At 40.2% G+C, this 19,932-nt stretch overlaps 3 protein-coding genes across 3 annotated transcripts; 2 read left to right on the top strand and 1 right to left on the bottom strand.

Moving 5' to 3' along the window:
• Nucleotides 1–2,123: 2,123 nt before the first annotated feature.
• On the top strand, nucleotides 2,124–2,922 carry LOC111600290. Its single transcript, XM_023316342.2, has 2 exons — nucleotides 2,124–2,142; nucleotides 2,699–2,922. Exon 2 carries the CDS (start codon nucleotides 2,708–2,710, stop codon nucleotides 2,888–2,890), a length of 183 nt encoding a protein of 60 aa, XP_023172110.2. The 5' UTR covers nucleotides 2,124–2,142; nucleotides 2,699–2,707; the 3' UTR covers nucleotides 2,891–2,922.
• A 202-nt stretch (nucleotides 2,923–3,124) lies between these two features.
• LOC111600289 lies at nucleotides 3,125–3,510 on the top strand. Its single transcript, XM_023316341.2, has one exon. It carries the CDS (start codon nucleotides 3,222–3,224, stop codon nucleotides 3,405–3,407), a length of 186 nt encoding a protein of 61 aa, XP_023172109.1. The 5' UTR covers nucleotides 3,125–3,221; the 3' UTR covers nucleotides 3,408–3,510.
• Nucleotides 3,511–16,074: 12,564 nt separating this feature from the next.
• On the bottom strand, nucleotides 16,075–17,582 carry LOC111600241 (fructose-bisphosphate aldolase). Its single transcript, XM_023316276.2, has 3 exons — nucleotides 16,686–17,582; nucleotides 16,423–16,622; nucleotides 16,075–16,288 (listed from the first exon to the last, which is right to left on the bottom strand). The coding sequence occupies exons 1-3, from the start codon at nucleotides 17,482–17,484 to the stop codon at nucleotides 16,193–16,195; spliced, it is 1,095 nt and encodes a 364-aa protein (XP_023172044.1). The 5' UTR covers nucleotides 17,485–17,582; the 3' UTR covers nucleotides 16,075–16,192.
• Between the last annotated feature and the right edge of the window lie 2,350 nt (nucleotides 17,583–19,932).

The following is a 19,932-nucleotide window of genomic DNA, read 5'->3' as shown; positions in this document are numbered from 1 at the left end:
GATGTGTTCGACTTAAAGCTTCTCGCTTTAAGCTTCCCCGATCAATTGTAATAGAACTAGTATAACACTGACTTTATTTTACTTACTTACTTTTACGTATTTTTAGTTTATTTATTTCTAGTTTACTTCCAGCTGTCTTAGTGCTATTGAGGGATACTTAATTCATAGTAAACAGTTATTATTTGCTAGAAGATTTTGTATACTGCTAAACCATTATAGAATTCTGTTTATGTCTTTAAATTATATAGCATATGCTTTGCTTTTGCAGTCGTCTGCATTGATTGTCCTTCATGTGGGTTCATTTGACTGTGGCAGAATAGCAAATTCACAGCTAGCAGTCATGCAATTGCTTCCAAAGGGCCACGAATGGGGTAGCTGGAAAAGGTGCTGCCCCATATCCGTGACAAGCATTTGATTTGCAACTAACGACACGACGTTCTTTTATATATATATATATATATACAAACGCCAACTACATATTTGCAATCTTTACGTCGACTGCATGGCTATAAAAATAAATTACACAAAGCTTAAAACTTATGTGCATCGGGAAGAAAAATTGCTTATGGACGCGCAACGAAACAAACGAGTGAAGCGAATGAATTGAACGGCTGGGGGATGCGACGAGAGGCGACCAAATGACCAATCGACCCGACCCTCGAATGCTAACGTTGATGAACGTTATAGCCGCGATTGCTGTTGTTGCCGTGCAATTGGAGCGATCCGAAAATAACTCACATATACTCATACACACGTACAGAAAGAGACTAGGAGAGGGAGGTGGCAGCCGAGAGCTAACGGTAAAGGTAAAGCTTTAAGCCGACAATGAAGACATTAACATGACCAACGACAACGACAGCGTCGACATCGACAAAACTCTATGCCATGGCTCATCACATTAATCTTCTTAATACGCCCATCAATAATTCAAAGCCAAGGCATGACCAGTCCGCAGCAGACCCAACCGAAGACTAAGTGTTTGGCCCAAAAGCTGTTCAAAGTTGTTGCCTCTGTGTCCATATTGTTGTCCACTGTTCGGACACGCAACCATTTACCGACCATTCAACGTTGGCCAAGTGTTGAGTGAATTATGACGCACTGTTCGATTTCAGCTTCGAGTGCCCACCTTCGAGACGAGGCACCGGTCAGGAGGGACAGAGAACTGTTTGTCGTACATCAAAATCAAACTATAACATACAAATATTGAACTCACCCGCATGGCACTTCAAATGGCAACCGACAATGAAACTTTATGGCTCGTTAGCATTTGATTTATGCGCAGCAGCCGAAAAAGCTGCTAGTGTTTTTGACTTGACTAGAAGATACCCTACAACTACTAAGATATACAGTCCAACTCAGAAATTGACTGTGAATATTTGTATACGATTATAATGAAAACAATCGAGTCAGATTATACTTTCTTCTATGTTCGACAGCTTGAATAATACAATATTTAAGTCTTATTATATTCCTTATCATTCCCTACCGCAAGCATAATATGTTCACAGGGTAAAGAAGAGTACTGAAAGAGATTTTAAATCGCGGTTCCGTTGTCCGCTTCTTGCCCGCGTGAATACCTCTGAATGTAATTCTATTTGAATGACATATGCATGACCCATACGCTGGGGCAGACGTGGACTTGGGCTCTGTGGAGGCGCATGTCCATTGTCAATATGACAGCTGCAGGCCACCGGTGCTGAAAAGGCGCCTATGCCCGAACCGCAATCTCCAACCTGCCCATTGTTTCACCTGGACAATGTGGCAGGCAGCATTTCACCTGTGCCGCTTACCCACGACAATTTGGATGGCGTCCATTGGAATTTCTGGTGCAGATTTCGCAGATTCTGACGCCTACTTCGGCGCTCAAGTGCCCCACGTTGAGACCATGCAAATGGCCTTTTGTCCGATTCGACAATTGTTGCCACCATTCAACGTGTTCTCGCAACGTTTCACATGTGTCAAGCCTTCGTTTAACGTTTGGCATTCTGAACTTTTCAGAAGTCTTATCAATTTGGCGCTTAAACGATTCTGATTGTGTCACAGGTCCCAGCCACGAGATAAGCTCTGCATGGCCAGCCCCTATAAATGAGCCCAGCAGCAGTCCGCGTATTTTAGTTTCAATAATTCTTAGGTGAAGACAGAGTAAGTGATAATTGAAATGGAGCAGAAACTTAAGAAACGAAAGAAAAATTTGTGAACCGAAAACAAATAGAAATTAGAAGTGAAAAATAACAATTAATGTGATTCTGTAAACTAATTTGAAGCAGTTTGTTGAGATATATTTCAATAATTAGAACTTATAAGTAATATATATATATGTGTGTGTATAAAAATACATGTACATATGTATATGTGTATATTATTATCAGTGTGTCAACTTTACAAATTTTCTATATACGGTGCCTCTTTGTAACTAACTTCTCAGTTAGCTAGGTCAGCATGCGATTTCGATTAGAAATTGAATACATTATATAGTTTCAATATATATATATATATATATATATGTTTTTTTTGCTTTGTGTAAAAAATTGTACATATATAAGATGTTATATTCTAATTTTTATAGCATATAACTAATAATTTGAAAATATATGAAAATATTGAACTTAAATATATAATTTAAATATTTTTTATATTTTCTATAATCACCTTTTCTTTAAACATGCAATGCTAATCATTTCTTTTTAAATATTTTCAGCAAAACACAATGAACTTTACGTGGTTTGCCGTGCTCATCTTTGCCCTGTTCGCTGTCGTATCGGCTGGCAAATGCCCTGCCAACTTCAAGGCCCAGGGCGGAAACTGTGTTGCCGAACGTCCCATTCACGGCGAGTGCCCCGTTGGCTCCACCTACAAGCTCAATGTTAATGCCTGTGTTTATGGTGCCTAGTTTTGAGCTGAGCTTGATTAAATAAAATGTAATTAAAAGCCAGATGGACGTTGTTTTGATTCAATTAAATTAATCGCTGAATTGCCTTGTTTTCCACAAATTTGATTATCAACTAACCTAATGATCGGCTGATCCCGATTTAAAATAGGGTTGCTATTTTGCAAGGCAGAATTGTAAACAGTAGCCGCTGATAAGTCGGGTGTCGGCTCTATAAAAGCGGATCGTTGACTGGAGATCTGTAAATTGTTGTATTTTACACTTGCTACAGGTGAGAACGGGAGACAGGTGTTTGACTTACGGTAATTGGAATTACTTCACTTAGACAACGACTATGAAATACAACTGTGCTTGGCTTGTGATGATGTTGTTGGCGCTGCTTAGCGGAGCCTGGGGCTCCAGCTGCCCCACCGGCTTCAGCACCGAGAAGAATATCTGCGTCAAGGAGCGACCAGTGCATGGCACCTGTCCGCCTGGGTCCAACTACCAGCTAAATATCAACAAGTGCGTGCATGCCTAAGCTATCTGATATGTGTACATGTTTTATAAATACGAAAACGTTTGCGGCTGATTAAATCTTTGGTGAACAAATCGAATCGAGTCAGGTACAAATCAAAACCCAACTCACACGTCTTTCAGAATTTGGGAATTATGTATAACAGTTCATGACAAGGTTCATAATGCTCGAGCCAATTATTATTGTTGTTGTTGGTCAAAAAGTTCAACAATTGCCGCAAATTAACGAATATGTCATGCAGTTGCTGCTGCTGCTACTGATGGCCAAGAGACGTGCAGATGGACGGACGTGCAGTCGTTGGCCATTAGTTTATTACCATGTAATTGACTCAACGCTTGTCAGACAACGTTGCCGTCAACATCAGCTCCTGCGGCTTTAATGTGCTGCATTTAATGACCAGACACAGACCAATATCCAACACCAACATACACGTCAACAGCGACACCAGCAGCAGTAGCACCAGCTGCTACAACAGCCACGTTGACAGCGCATCAAAGTCAAAGCGGTTTGTCTCTTTGTTCGTCCGTCCATCTGTCTGTCAGACTGGCGTGATTAGCGTGATTGGCTGCCTGCACTCTGAACCCCGCTTATCAACGTGCAATAGAAGCGCCTTAACTTACGTAATCGAACGCCTCAAAGCTTTAGCTGCACATAGCTTGGCTCGGCTTAGTTGAGATGTGTGCGGTTCAGTGGTTCAGCGGCTGCTATAAAATTCATTAAAAACTTTTCCCCACCTCTCTGGCCACTGCGAATGCCTAAAAAGCGGCTGCAACATTTAACAGCAACAGCAGTAGAAAAAGTTTGTCCAAGTCCAAGCTGTCGGCAGGATGTGCAGCAAACCCAATTGCATATGCCAATGTTGCAAAACTTTCCCCGAGCAAAAATGTCCATCCCACTCAACAGTGCTAAAAAACAAGCCAACAAAAAATAAAACGATAGATAAAATCAAATGTAGCTAATTTTCAAGCTATTTCAATATTCTATTAAATGATAATCATATTTTATTTAGAGTTGATAAATTTGATAAAAATTAAATTCTCTTAAATATTTTAGATAGTCAAAAATAATATATTTTTTAAAAATATTTTAAACATAGTTTTATTTAAAGTTTTAGCATTAAAATTTTCCTTTTTTTTAATAAAATATAACAATACTTAATTTTGATACTTTTAAACAATTAATGTAAGCAATAAATTTAGTTAGATATCTGTATTAGCCTGAATGGCAAAATAAAATTTTTTTTCAGAACCATCTAAATCTAGCCGTTAAAAGGCTAGAGCACATTCTATGCCATTGCTGACACCATAAACTCAGATTCTTGTCACTGGGGCTTGTAAATTTCTATGACTTGCATAAAAATGGTCCCCGAATGTTTCCGCCGCTCGGGGTTTCCTTTGGCCTAAAAGTTTTCCGTGCCATGTTGGCAGGCAGGCAGGCAGGCCGGCAGGAAATAAGGAAATGTTTTCAGCAGTAGTATTTGCTGCCTGGCCAGCGACATTTATCAGTCAGTTGTTGCGGCGCTGTCCATGGTGGCTTGTTGGACAATTTTAAAACTGTCACAAGTGGCTAGCACGGTGCTGCCACTGCACCGACCGCATCTTGCCACGTGCATTGCCTTGTGGCGGGCGACAACTGTCAGGCGCTGTTGTTGCCTCAATAGCCACATGCTTCAGTATGCGTTGGTTGAGATAGGAGCAGCGCCTTGCACACTCTACCTTGTCCCTGTTGTTCCTGCAAGTTACGCGCAAATATGACGAACGTAAGCAGTAAAGTTTTGGCCAACTGATAGCCAACACCCACAGAGCTCATGCTGGCCGAAACTTTTGCAAGACGTTGTCGCAAGTTTATGGGCCACATTGCGCTTCCCTCGACTCTACTTGCTTGCTTCTTGGCCGTTGTTACTTTTGTTGTTGGCTGCAGTTCAAGAATGTTGCAATGGTGGGCTTCTTATCGTGCTCGGCTTTGTCCTCAGGCCGGCAGCAAAAAACGAAAGTGTGGCCATAATTTCTGGTTGTTCTACTCTGTTGCTGCTGATGTTGTTGTGGCTGCTCCTTGGACTGCTGCAGCATTACGGCCGGCGTCAAAGTTTATTGATGCTGACGTTGCGAACCTCTTTGCAAACTGCCCTTAAAGCATTCACCATTATAATGATGCTTTGCATTTCCGCTAATGGCTTTTCAGTACAAATCTCAAGTTTTATTTTCTAATTACACTGTGCTACAAATGAGGCGAAGATACGTCCAATACACTTAGCCCCAAATAATATAAAAATTATTTATTATTTATTTAAGAAAATTTAAATAAGTTTCATAATGCAAAACCTAAATTTTTAAATATTTATATATATATATTTTTTTTCTAGTCATTAATAAAACATTTCTGAAATATTTAAAAGCTGCGATTGATAATGATTCAAGCAAATTTCTATAATTTATGTTTGTTTCGTTAAGCTGAGCTAATTTGTTTTTTAAACTTTATTCCATTTTTATACCCTGATCCCATTAAAAATGGGAAATCAGGGTATAATGGTTTTGTGCAAATGTATGTAACAGGCAGAAGGAGGCGTGGCAGACCCCATAAAGTATATATATTCTTGATCAGGACGACAAGCCGAGTCGATTGAGCCCTGTCCGTCTGTCTGTCTGTCCGTCTGTCCGTCTGTCCGTCTGTCCGTATGTGTGAACGCGTGGATCTCAGCATCTATAAGAGCTAGAGATTTGAAATTTTTTTTGTAGGTCCGTGTATAGCACGCGCAGGTCAAGTTTGTTTCAAATATTCGATAACTATTCGCATTTAATTGTTATCGAATAAAAACATTATTGAAATGCAGCAAATAAATTATATCTCGAACGTCTTAAGAGCTAGAGCTTCCAAATTTTGTATTTAGTCTTATGTATATTTTATGCAATTTTGATTTTTGTTGGATTTTGGATACCGGCTCCAAATTCCCCCAAATTCTTAGAATTTAAGTTTAGTTGGAACTAGGGCCATTATGTGAAATGGTCCCCGAATGTTTCCGCCGCTCGGGGTTTCCTTTGGCCTAAAAGTTTTCCGTGCCATGTTGGCAGGCAGGCAGGCAGGCCGGCAGGAAATAAGGAAATGTTTTCAGCAGTAGTATTTGCTGCCTGGCCAGCGACATTTATCAGTCAGTTGTTGCGGCGCTGTCCATGGTGGCTTGTTGGACAATTTTAAAACTGTCACAAGTGGCTAGCACGGTGCTGCCACTGCACCGACCGCATCTTGCCACGTGCATTGCCTTGTGGCGGGCGACAACTGTCAGGCGCTGTTGTTGCCTCAATAGCCACATGCTTCAGTATGCGTTGGTTGAGATAGGAGCAGCGCCTTGCACACTCTACCTTGTCCCTGTTGTTCCTGCAAGTTACGCGCAAATATGACGAACGTAAGCAGTAAAGTTTTGGCCAACTGATAGCCAACACCCACAGAGCTCATGCTGGCCGAAACTTTTGCAAGACGTTGTCGCAAGTTTATGGGCCACATTGCGCTTCCCTCGACTCTACTTGCTTGCTTCTTGGCCGTTGTTACTTTTGTTGTTGGCTGCAGTTCAAGAATGTTGCAATGGTGGGCTTCTTATCGTGCTCGGCTTTGTCCTCAGGCCGGCAGCAAAAAACGAAAGTGTGGCCATAATTTCTGGTTGTTCTACTCTGTTGCTGCTGATGTTGTTGTGGCTGCTCCTTGGACTGCTGCAGCATTACGGCCGGCGTCAAAGTTTATTGATGCTGACGTTGCGAACCTCTTTGCAAACTGCCCTTAAAGCATTCACCATTATAATGATGCTTTGCATTTCCGCTAATGGCTTTTCAGTACAAATCTCAAGTTTTATTTTCTAATTACACTATGCTACAAATGAGGCGAAGATACGTCCAATACACTTAGCCCCAAATAATATAAAAATTATTTATTATTTATTTAAGAAAATTTAAATAAGTTTCATAATGCAAAACCTAAATTTTTAAATATTTATATATATATATTTTTTTTCTAGTCATTAATAAAACATTTCTGAAATATTTAAAAGCTGCGATTGATAATGATTCAAGCAAATTTCTATAATTTATGTTTGTTTCGTTAAGCTGAGCTAATTTGTTTTTTAAACTTTATTCCATTTTTATACCCTGATCCCATTAAAAATGGGAAATCAGGGTATAATGGTTTTGTGCAAATGTATGTAACAGGCAGAAGGAGGCGTGGCAGACCCCATAAAGTATATATATTCTTGATCAGGACGACAAGCCGAGTCGATTGAGCCCTGTCCGTCTGTCTGTCTGTCCGTCTGTCCGTCTGTCCGTCTGTCCGTATGTGTGAACGCGTGGATCTCAGCATCTATAAGAGCTAGAGATTTGAAATTTTTTTTGTAGGTCCGTGTATAGCACGCGCAGGTCAAGTTTGTTTCAAATATTCGATAACTATTCGCATTTAATTGTTATCGAATAAAAACATTATTGAAATGCAGCAAATAAATTATATTTCGAACGTCTTAAGAGCTAGAGCTTCCAAATTTTGTATTTAGTCTTATGTATATTTTATGCAATTTTGATTTTTGTTGGATTTTGGATACCGGCTCCAAATTCCCCCAAATTCTTAGAATTTAAGTTTAGTTGGAACTAGGGCCATTATGTGAAGGCGTTTGCATCTCAACCAAGCCAATAGGATATGTAGATCATATGCTGAAAATTTCATTAAAATCTATTAAGTAAAACAGAAGTTATTAAACAAAACGTTTGGCCACTTTGCAAAAGCACATGTCAGCAGCGCCACGCGCACGCATTTTTCCTATGCGTGTGCACACATACATTCAAATGCGTGCATTCTTTTCTATTCCAAGAATTGAAATTGCGATTGAATTGTGCTGAATTATTAGCTGCTACTTATGTTCAAATTTGCAACATCTCGCATAAGAAGGGAAGTGGCTGCGTTGGTAGAGGCGCCGCTCGTATGCAGCTTGGGCCGGGTTCGAGACCAGTGGAGATGAAATGTTTTTTATTGTTCTATTTTTTTTTTTAGTTATGAAGTGGCGGTGTTGGTAGAGTTTGTGCACGTTGCGCAAATAATCCGGGTTCGAATCCTGGTCTCGCAATGTCGATTTTTATTTGTTTTCTTTTTTTTTTTGAATACTCGATACAAACTACGGAAAATTTAAAAAAAACTCAGAGGACTGGGATCAGGGTATCTCCTAGTCGGGCACCCCGACTAGAGCTTTCTTACTTGTTTGATTGTGGAAAACTTCTGGAGCCCAAGCTGGCTGGCTGACGGGTATACGTGTGTGTGAGTGAGAGTTTTGAGCGTGCATTTAACATTTTCAAAAGCTACAAACAAGAGTGAGTTTTTCCTCTGTGTTCATGTGCATGCATTTGTGTGAGTGTATGTGTGTTTGTCTTTGCCCCGCAGGCACACAAACTTTAATTTGAGTTATTTGCACCAGTAGTAGTTGAAATTATATTATAATTTTAATGCTAGAGCAAAAGCAGAAATGATAACATGAGTAACACCTAGGGGGATTTCATATGTCTACTACTCTCGGTCTCTCCCTTTCCCTCTTCATTCTGTGTCTACTTTTCTCATTTACATATTACTCTAGCTGTCTCGCATATCTATCGTAAATGTTTTTAATGTGATATGCAATGGGTGAATCTGTGGCAAAACTTCGCTCAAAAGCGACAACTAAATCCGCAGCGAACATGTGTTCCCTGAATGCAAAAACGATGTATCACAATTTACACTAGGCTGTGTGCGTGTGCGAGTATGTGTATTTACATGTGTGTGCAGGACCGTGTGTTTTTGTGCATGAGGTTTTGTGCGTTCAAAAGTTTACGTTGGTAAAATTATCGGTAGTCGCGACATATCAGCAAAATGGACGCTTTGTTGTTGGCGGCTGCTGATGAATATTGAATTATTTAGCACAACCAACGCAAAGTGGAAAATATTAAATTCAAGGCACCTGGGTACTCTCCTTTCATTAGCACTCTGTTTAAATATTGTTTGCAGCCTGGTAAATGTGTATAGTTCGATTGGGGTTTGGTTAAATCAACTGCGGATTACAATAATGAGAATGTGTTGAGTTTCTGATAGTAAAGCTAACAAACTATAAAGTAAAGTTTAACTGCAAATGAATAAATATATAAAAATATTTATATATAAATGAATAATATTATCAATTGCAATTTACCCATGGCTCAATGGCTTTCATAGTTAAGTAAATCAAATTAGTGAAAGAGAGCGGAAGAATTATAAAATGAGTCCTTAAGGTGATTGCTAATCAGATTAGCCTTTAATCATATAATTTAAATATATGTGAACATACATACATAATATGCATTCGCTGTTTATTATGAGAGTCCATACTTAGTTTTCCTTAAATTGATTTTTTATAATTTAAGCTATTCCCTTGAGTTTCTCCACTGTCTCGGTGCAGAGCTCACATGTAAAAAGCGTTTGACACAAGCAATTACGTAACTTCGTAAAAGGTTGATATTAACGTTAACGCAATTTGGCAACGTTGTTTTATAGTCCTTAGCCACTTGAAGTTTTTACGCGTTCGCTGGCCCCAAGGTTATCGCGACATTCAGTACCTTTTGGCCTTGTGTGTGTTTTAGTGTCTCTGTCTGTATGTGTGTGTGTTGTACCTTAATCCAGCGAATCAGCAGCAGCTGCCTTTTAATTGCATTGCTGTTATTTCATTATTTCTGCAGTTGTGCTGCACTTCAAATTTGTTGTTGGCTCTGCTCGCTTTTCACCTCGTTTTTTTGCACGCTGTTAAGAAACTTATTTTAGCTTAAGTTTTATCTTTATTTCTTGCTCTGCGGATTAAAAACCAAATGGTACAAAAAAGAAGGAAAAATAAAAAAAAACTGTGACAGCAACGGTAAGGCAAACGTTGGAGCGTAAAATGGAAAAGCAAAACTTTTTATTTGCTGTGACAAATTTTGAGCAGATAAAACTCAAAAACTTGTGCACGGGTTTGTGGCCAAAATAAATTCGGCATGCAGACCCACAAAACCTGCACCCCAACACACAGCCACCCAGCAGCCCAGCCACCAAGCCACCAAGCAGGCAGTTCGCAGTGCTTTCTTGTCGGGAAACGTGTACCGTTGCAGCAATGGGAATAGCAAAGCTAAATTAAGAAATTTTTGGCAGAACTAATGCGGCGCATTAGTCAAATGTCAAAATTATTTGGGGTAGAAAACAATTTCTAAAGAAGTTAAACTTCCAAAAATTACACTGACAAGCAGGCATTCTGTACAATTGAAGTCGAAATAGAGAAAATTTAAACACAAAGAGAAATTGAGAGAGTGAATGAGAGAGTTCATTTCATTTGAGGGGCAGAAAGCAAACTTGAAGTTTATAAATTGAATTACTAATTTTAGAAATTATATAAATTTATTGCTTGAAGAAATGAGGATAGCTAAAGAATATCATTTGTGGCAGCTAATCATTAAAGCATGTTGAGCAGTGTTGCTGATAAACTTTAGATTGGATTGTAAGCTCAAGCTCTTCAAGAGCAGTGCAGTTGACCTCCAGGCCACGACGCAGTCATTTGCCATAAACTTTGCGTGCGTTTTGGCTCATTTGCTGGCGTTTTGCATACGCCCCGTTGCACACGCAGCCGCTACGCTGGCAATGCGTTTGGCGGATTCTGCAAAGGAAGCGCTGAATTTATGACCATCGAGGCAAAAATGTTCACTGCTGCGCAGCTGACAACAGCGAAAGAGTGAGAGGTGGCCACATTTGACATAGACGATGTGTGGCATGAGTTATGGGCCGTTGCGTTGCGTCGTGTTGGCTTTGTCATTTGGCTAATTGTGTCCGTTGGCCACGTTTTTTGACAGGCCAACATAAATTTGTTGCAATTAATTAAAGCCGCAGAAATAGAAACATCACAGTGTCACATTGGCTGCCCTCCAGTGACCACTTCTTTATATCCACGCTTTTGATTTATATTACACTAATTGATTTATTGACAGATTCTGCCGGCCAATTGTGGCGACAGCGTCTGCCGTTTGGCGCTTCACGGCGGCCTTTTAAGGCGCCACGGACGAGGCTTTTGATTTCTCTCACACCTTATTTGATTAACGTTCGATTCTCGCAATTTATGAAACTTCATTAAAAGCGTAAAATACGCGGCCCACGTTGTCAATGCGCACGTGCAGCATGCGAAAAATGTTAATAAAGTTTTTCCCGCACCTGTTCCCAGTGCCAGGCCTCGCCATCTTCATCATCGCTGCCATTTTTCATTGTAAATTGAATTTATTTGCTGCGGGTGTATATGACTGGCTGAACGTGTGTGTATGTCTGTGTGTGTATGTGTGTATGAGGGATCTTATAGCCTCCACCAGTCGCGACCTGTGTTTCATTTATGTGTACGTGCAGACTTTTCTTTTATTTATATTTTAATTTTCAACATTTTTGTGTCCTGCCCGCTGAGAGAATCTTTGAATCAGAGCATATGCAAATACTTCTTGAATTGACAAGACGTACTGAAAAATACAGTAACACATGAAAAATATCTATATAAATTATTTAACAATTTTTTAATTTATATATTCTATTTTAAATATTAAATAATATGAAAATATATCTTCTTACTCTGTTTTTTATGCATTAGGTTGTCTATATATATCGCTTTTATTTCACTTATTTCATACATATTGCTTTTCTTAAATATAAAGCTTTGATGACTAAGAATAGTTGATGTATTTGAATATCCAGATCATTTGTTTTGCCATCGGCATTAAGTATACGTCACTCTGGCTGTTTGGATAATTATGCAGACTTCTCCCCATTAGGGGCTGTGATGCAACTGCGCCAGCTGTCCAAAATGTTTGATTTAAAGAAAAATTTACATTGAATAATGCCCGTTAACATTATTTAAAATGCAAATATTTCATTGAATTTGTCGTAAAGCTGTGCGACTATAATTTATTTAATTTTTTTTTTTTTTCAATTTTTTATATGTTTATATAGTAGTTGTTGTTCTTTTTTGTTGTTGGTATTTTTGGCTACAGCACACACAATGCTGCTGTAAAAAATTGCATAAAATTGCAACATGTCAACATGCTTTGCCTATGCAATGTCTGAATGGGCGTCTTGTCAACCAAAAATAAAATAAAAATAGGAATACATTTTAAAAGAAGTTTTTGTCAGCAGCATTTGTCAGAAATGTCGTGCGATTGTCAAGTAGACGCATCTTGAGGCAATCGCTACGGGTGAGGTCTTTCCGCAAACTGCCCCCATGACAGCTGCAGCTTGGCTGCACAGAGATGAGATATTCGAGCTGCTAGTTATTAAGGCCTATCTACCTTTCTGCCAATGGCGCGCCCCACTTTCTGCGCATTGCACAACCTATTTACCAAAGCAAAAGTAAAAAAGTTGGAATTGGCATTTGCATAAAGGAAAAGTAAGCGAATGTAACGAGTGACAGACAAACGAGCCTACACCTGACCAAACAAACCGGGACTACGACAGAGCCACGCCCCCACCTGCCTCAACAACAGACTGACTGAGTGACTGCCTGCTGGACCGAGGCACGCCAGCCTATTCCTAGCCGTAGTCAATAGCCACAGTTATTTTTTGTGCTTTGTTTCTTTTATTTCTCAAGCCAACAAAAAAGCAGTTGGCTGACAGTCAGGCGGGGCAGCCAAACGATTTTTCCTAAACGTTTTCGAATTGACATTTTGACATTTTTGGTAGTTGTGCCGGGCCTGGCCAGGAAGCTGCTGTGGCGACAGCTGACCAAGCGCGTTGATGGAATGGCAGCAGCTGGCAATCAAAATTATTTACATACGTCCAACTTCAGTTGGCATATTAAAAAAGATTTTTAAAAATTTCACTCAGCGAGTTTTTTATGGCTACTATAGAATAGAGTAGGTTTAAGCTGCTGTGACAGAAATGTGATATATCTGAAAGGTGTGAAAAATAAATGAACACGTCAATGATAATGTTGCTTGTAAGGACTGGGAAATAGACAAGTAAAGAGTAAGTTTAAGGAAATGGTATTTAAAATAAATACTAGAATTTATATATGGGAAGTCGAGTTACCAGGGATTCAATTATTAAGGAAAAGAGAGCCGAAATCAAAATCTCACCATTTACTTATTATATATTATACTTATATTATTATATTATATTTTCATTAAATTCCTCTTAAGGTTTGGAAAATGATTTAGTTGTGATTCTGAAAGTTGTTCAATTGTTAAAGCTTTACAGAAGACATCAATGAAATCTTATAAAATTATGTTGACTTCAGTATCAAAATATCTTTCAGTCTAGGTGTAAGCTATATTTAAAGGTCTCTGTCAGTACTTTATTACGTCAGACTATGACAAAAATGAAACTTGGCTTGCCTCGGCGACAGCTGAACTACGTTTAGTTGGTGGCCTGCCATTTGCTATTGTCCAAATTAGCATTTTAAACACCTCTTACTTTGGGCAAATGATATGGCACATGGAAAGCGCCGCAGTTGGCGTCAGCTGCTGATGTTGCCTCTGCTGCTGCCGCCGTTGCTGCTTCTGCTGCTACTGCTGCTGTTGGCAGTTTCCCAGGCAGGTAAGTTGGCGACGCGTGTGTGGCCTTTTATGGCCGTTGGAAGCAAGTTTTTTGGCTATCAGCCGACAACCAAATTGAACTCATGTCTGTGCGTGTGTCTGTGTATGTCTGTGTGGCGGGAGTCAGTTTTGGCTACCTCGCTTATATGGTCAGTCGAACTTTCAATTAACACAAGGCGCATCCTCAGCTGCCGCAAAACGTTTTCACGCTCTATGACCAAGTTTGGCCCGGCAGTTGGTCTCGGCATTTTGGCCAATGCGCAATGGTACATTAATTGGTGGACGTGGCTAGGCTGTGGGATAGCGTCTGGTACAGGATTTGTGGCCAAGCGTTTATTAACACCGAATTAATCAACAAGCGTTTGACAGCTGACTGATTTGTGCCGCCCAATTGCCGCGACTCTGCGTCAGAACTGTGGCGCCATGGTCCAGCCGGAAATTTCTAATTATGCTCAAGTCACAATTTAAGAGTAGAGGCAGGGCTGCACGCCCACTTGTCGCTCGATTTGTTTGTATTTAAAACATGAACACTTATGGCTGGCAGCCAAGCGGCCAAGCTCGTTAACCAGGTCCAAGTCGCAGTTGACGGCATTTTTGCTTTGATCTACTCGCAACTTTGTCTTTAAACGCGTGCCGGCAGCCGAGCTGCGGGCTGCCTTGATCAGTACGCTGGAGTTGGGCTTTGTGTGTTCGACACATTAGCAGGCGGCACGCCCATAAATCTTAAAAGCTACATTGAAAGTACTGACGAGCTCTATGTCAAAAGCTAGATCAGTGCGGGGGTGTATGGGGGTAATTCAAAGCGCTGCATATCATTAAAAACGGCTGCTTTAATTTGCCTTTAATTGGCTTGACGCGTTGCGTGCTGCTTACTGCTCAGTTGACTATGTGCTACATATTAAGGAAACATGAGCATAATGGCAATTTACACTCTCATACATACGCACACAGACACAGTTACACACTTGTATATAGGGCGACGCAATTAACATGACATGCTGCTCACGTCTGCCTGATTGGGAACGGCGATTGGATTAACCACAAAACTCAGTTGTCGCACAGGTTGCAAGTAGCAGGTGAAAGAGCAAGAACGTGAGCGTTTAACGTCGACTATGCGATGTCCTTTATATATTATATATATATCATTATATATTTATAATGAATATTAAAATATAATCGTAGGAAATGATGGCTAAAAGAAAAATTTATTGTAAGAGATGATATAATGTATATATACATATCTATATATATATGCATATATAATACAATATACCAGAATATATACCGCTATGTACCTTTATTAATGAGCATATTTGATTTCGACTACATTTTAATTTTCCTCAAACAGTTTGAAACATTTATTCATAATTTTATTAAAGAAAATTATTGATTTTTATTTTTATTAATAATTTACGTGTATATATTAATATTGTAGTATAATGTCGTTGATACCCTGCCCGAGGAGCAGTGTATGAATAAAATTGTGCGTGTCTGTTATGAGGCAGTGGTGGAAGGACGAAGCGGGGCGTAGTACGAGTTGGCTATAACTTAGTCAGTGCTTTAATTTTAATTATTGCTAACCCCCCACTCAGGCCAGAGGGGGCATGTGGGTCTGACTAATTTGCCAGCAACATGACACTGCCGCCAGAGCCATAGCCAGAGGCAGTGCCAGAGCGCAAAGCCAAGCTGCCAAACACACACTCTCAAATACACACGCTTTCGGATGCGTGAAGCGGCTGATTAAGCTGAATACTTGACCAGCTGGTTCACATGCTCACAGCCACTCACGGTTTGGCGGGTCGGCCCGACTCGGCTTGGCTTTTGGCATGCTTTTGCGTTAATTAAGCTACAGTGCAGCAACGCCGCACGACGCTGGCTGCGTGTTGGCCATGTGGCTGCGTCTGGTAATCTCCGCGGATTAATGCGACACTTTGCAGTTAACAGAAGTCGTGTTGCGCTGCTGGTGCTGCCACAACTACTCTTTGCTCTTTTGCACGCTTGTTAACAATATTTCGAGTTGTTGCCCGCTGACGTCGAGCATCGAGTATCGAACATGTGGCCTGCGGCCAAGTGGCAGTCATCGATGCCACAGTGGGGCAGTTGCATTGAAATGCTGTTGAATGCACATATATATTTGTACATATTTACTTTGTCAATTATAAATGGTAACGTCATGACTAGAGGGGATGCTGCTAGCAGCGCGTGCCTCTGTATTATCCTTGCAGGAGCTCATGTTTCATATGCATCGACCAACAATCTTTCGCCACCCGCTGCGCCTTCAGTGGATCCAGGTATATACTTGCCAATGCTGGCCAAGCTGTGAGCCTGTTGAATAATTAAAAATGTTAAGCAAATTATTGTAGCATGTGCCTGCCTAAGTGATTGTATTTATACTAATTTGCTCTGATAGCGAATGATACTGGATTAAGTTGTAAAGTAAAGAGCTGATTAAGCCTTACCTTGGCGCGTTTAATAAGTTCATTTTGGGCTGCGAGAACGTTATCCTTTCTGCCGCCCCAGGAGCGCAAGGCCGAGGCCTGCAAAGCGCGTCCAAAGGCAAAGCTCAGCGCCCATGGCTTGCACAGAGGCACATTGTTGACGGCATTCAGGTTAATGGAGGCTTCCTCCTCGGACATGCCGCCCGATAAGAACATTATACCTGCAGGTTAAAACTAATATTGAACGAGAGTTTATTTCATTCAGATACCTAGTGAGCTCTTACCGGGCACGGCAGGTGGAACAGTTCGTCGCATAGCCAATATGGTAGCCATTCCGATTTCGCCGGGCGTATTGTTCTTATTGCTGTTCTGGCCGGCAGTCACCATGCTGGGGCTGAGTATTGAGCCCTCTAAATAGACGTGATGATCACTCATAGCCTTGTAGACGGCAGCCAGCACGACTTCTGTGACCTTTTGACAACGATCCAAGTCGTGGTCTCCAACCATTAGCACCTCGGGCTCCACAATGGGCACGATACGCTGCGACTGGCAGATGGTCGCATACCGGGCCAGGACGTTGGCATTCTCCATGATGGCCTGATAGGACGGCGTATTCTTATCAATCTTAATTACACAACGCCATTTGGCAAAGTCGCAGCCATCCTTTTTATACTGAGCACAGCGCAAGTGTAGGTCATCTAGTCCCTGGGTGGTGTACTCGTCCATGGAGCAGAAAAGTGGCACTGAATTCTTGTCTACCTTAATGCCTGGAATGATGCCTTTCTTGCGCAGAACATCGGCAAAGGAAAGCCCGTTGTCGGTCTTCTGGTAAAGGGTCTCGTGAAACATGAGGACACCAGAAACATTCTCTGATATCTTTGGGTCCGTTGTGAAGAGCAGCTGCCGATACAGTCGACGATTCTCTTCAGTATTCTCAACACCAACCGTTTGGAATCGCTTGGACATTGTCGATATTGATTCGTCTGCGGAAATAATTCCCTTGCCGGGTGCAACAAGAGCCTTTGCCGTGCAGGCCAATTCCTCCTGCACTTCCCTATTCGGATAGAAGAAGAATGTTGTCATTCCGTTACGCAAAATTTAGGTTCCTATGAATACTAGTCAACAAACAACAAATTTTATAATCTGAACCTAGCCACTAGGTTAAGCTGCAGTTAAACTGACAGCTACACCTAAGGCATGTGGATTCGACGAATAGAAATATAAATTTTGCAAAATATTTTATGGAAAAAGTTTATTTACCAGCAACAAATACTAAGTGTCTTGAAGAAAAGTTTCAGTTCCCTTTTTAAATGGTTCAAATTAAAATCATTCAGTAATATCTTGCATTTATACCTGGAACTCAGTGAAAGCGAATTTAGGGTAAATTGTATGAAACAGGCAGAAGCAGACGGCGATCTTAGTCGATCTAGCCATGTCCGCCATTCTGTACGTATAAGGACAGACAACATCTAATTCACAAAAGCTTTAGACTAGAAATTTATATATATTCTCACTACAATGGGAGGAGTCTGTCATCGTTAACTGCCTTGTTATATTGTTCAAGAGTATCTATTATTAATTATACATATGTTTACAATTACTAAACAAGTAAGTTTGCCAACATATATATATTACGAGAAGCACTTTAAAATTAACCCTAGATCAAATTTACTTTTGATTTATATACAGCTTTGTGGGGATTTATGAGTTCATTAATTTGCCATTGTTAATCTTTGTGTTATTTAGAAAACTTCTTCTTAATTTATGTTTCTTATATTGGCTGCACCTTTGGCGTTTATCACTTCTTAATTGTTGACCGCAGCTTAATGATATTATAATTGGAGTTTTAATTGCTTTCTTTGCGGCGGAGGCTGAGCAGGCTTTTCATTTAAAATACTTACTTTTCGATAGCTGCAGATTAGAGCGCAATCTGGACAGGGTCATAAGGAGAAAAGAAAAGCGCTGGATAAACTTGCCGCACATTAATTATATTTTAGCCGCAGTGAAGAGCGCTGTAGAGCTCGGCCAGCTTCTCTTTTTTATGGCTTTCACACGCACATTTTATGGCAAAAGTTTTGTTAGCACAAATTATACGCAGCAGCGTTGCCAATCTATGTGTATTCGTGCTATCTGCTAGCTTGGCCAACTTTTGTGATGAAAATTATAAGCGAATAGCTTTGCGGGGGCAATTTGCAGAGCATAAATTGAATTTTAAAAACACAATTTTCAAAATGTTTCGCCCGCTTTTTTTTTTTTTTTGTTTTTCCTGCGGCACTGTCCAATTATTTTGCGCTTGCAAAGAAAATATCACTCATACGTTGATAATTCTAATTGGCGTGGGAAACGCAACGAGTGATCCGTTTTTTACTATCTGCTCTTTTGTTGTTTGTTTTTTATTGAAACTGAATTTTTCTGAACTGTTGTGGCGAATGCTTTAAAAGGATCGCTGGCGAGACACTTGCCTAATTTTGTGTAAATTATCGCACGAATTATGAGTCTCGAATTTGAAAAATTTACCAAAAATAGTCAGCATCGTTAAGTTCGATAAATATCAGACAGCGCCAATGTGCAGTCTCTATGTCGATTGGATCAGAGTGGCTTCAATGTGACTGCTCTGGATGTTCATGTGAGTGTGACTCAAGCGGCCGCTCAGTCCAGCTCAGCAGTATCAATATTCAAGCGCCAATTAGGCCAGACACTGCTAACCACTTGCTGCTCGCACTGGCCCAAGCGTCTGGCCAATAAATCTACTGTAAATCTTCGCAACAACTCGGTGGCGGCTCAAAATGTCTTTGCACCTAATTGAGCATGGCTCTGAGTCAGCAGAGCCGACTGTAGCGTGGCAGTAGCAGCAGCAGCAGCAACAGAGACAACGTTGTCACAGTAGCTTAAAAATTATTAATTGATTATCTTTAAACGTTTTAATTGAAATGAGCGTGTGCGCACAAGATTGTATATATTTCCCCAGCTAGCTAGTTGACTAACCAATACTCTAAGATCACTCTTTCTTTCATCATTTCATGATGAAGAATGAAAAATCTGATGGTTAAAGTCAAGTTGAAAGCCGCAAAGAGATCCAGAAATTTCAAAGTTAGTTAAAAATATATTTAAAAGCAACGATCAATGTTCAGTTTTCTTATCATCTGAGTCACTTAGATAACACAATGTCAACTGTAACGCTATAGTAAATGCATATATTTAAACTATGATTCCGTTCTCTTTATTCTTATAGTCAGAAGTCTAATTCAATTTTCCTACATCTACAATCAATTAAAACTATCCGAATAGTCTAAGTCTAGACCATATTAGAAAATTGTTAATTTATAGCGGATTAGCTACTTGAGGACCCTTCACACTTGCCTTGCTGCCAAAACTCTGAGCATTCATTGAACCGTCAATTGGCTGCTCTTAACGGCAATATCAAATTGTCGCTCTTTTTTTCTTAGTAAAGCTTAAGCTGGTCTTGGCTAGACGGGCAATGATGCTGCTGGTCAGCGTTTAGTCAGTCAGGCGTAATTATTGTTATTACCA

Source organism: Drosophila hydei, unplaced genomic scaffold (assembly GCF_003285905.1).
Source record: "Drosophila hydei strain 15085-1641.00,03,60 unplaced genomic scaffold, DhydRS2 tig00000063-arrow-pilon, whole genome shotgun sequence".
Classification (NCBI taxonomy): Eukaryota; Metazoa; Arthropoda; class Insecta; order Diptera; family Drosophilidae; genus Drosophila; species Drosophila hydei.
Note: the sequence above shows the minus strand (reverse complement) of the source record. Positions and strands in the feature narration are given on the sequence as shown.

Bases quoted from the DNA above. Each gene is read 5' to 3' on its own strand.
- LOC111600241 (XM_023316276.2), bottom strand. From the start codon at position 17,484: ATGACAACATTCTTCTTCTATCCGAATAGGGAAGTGCAGGAGGAATTG. The intron at 16,623-16,685 runs GTAAGAGCTCAC...TTTAACCTGCAG, and splicing joins TGTTCCACCTGCCGTGCCCG to GTATAATGTTCTTATCGGGC. The intron at 16,289-16,422 runs GTAAGGCTTAAT...ATTATTCAACAG, and splicing joins AACTTATTAAACGCGCCAAG to GCTCACAGCTTGGCCAGCAT.
- LOC111600289 (XM_023316341.2), top strand. From the start codon at position 3,222: ATGAAATACAACTGTGCTTGGCTTGTGATGATGTTGTTGGCGCTGCTT.
- LOC111600290 (XM_023316342.2), top strand. From the start codon at position 2,708: ATGAACTTTACGTGGTTTGCCGTGCTCATCTTTGCCCTGTTCGCTGTC.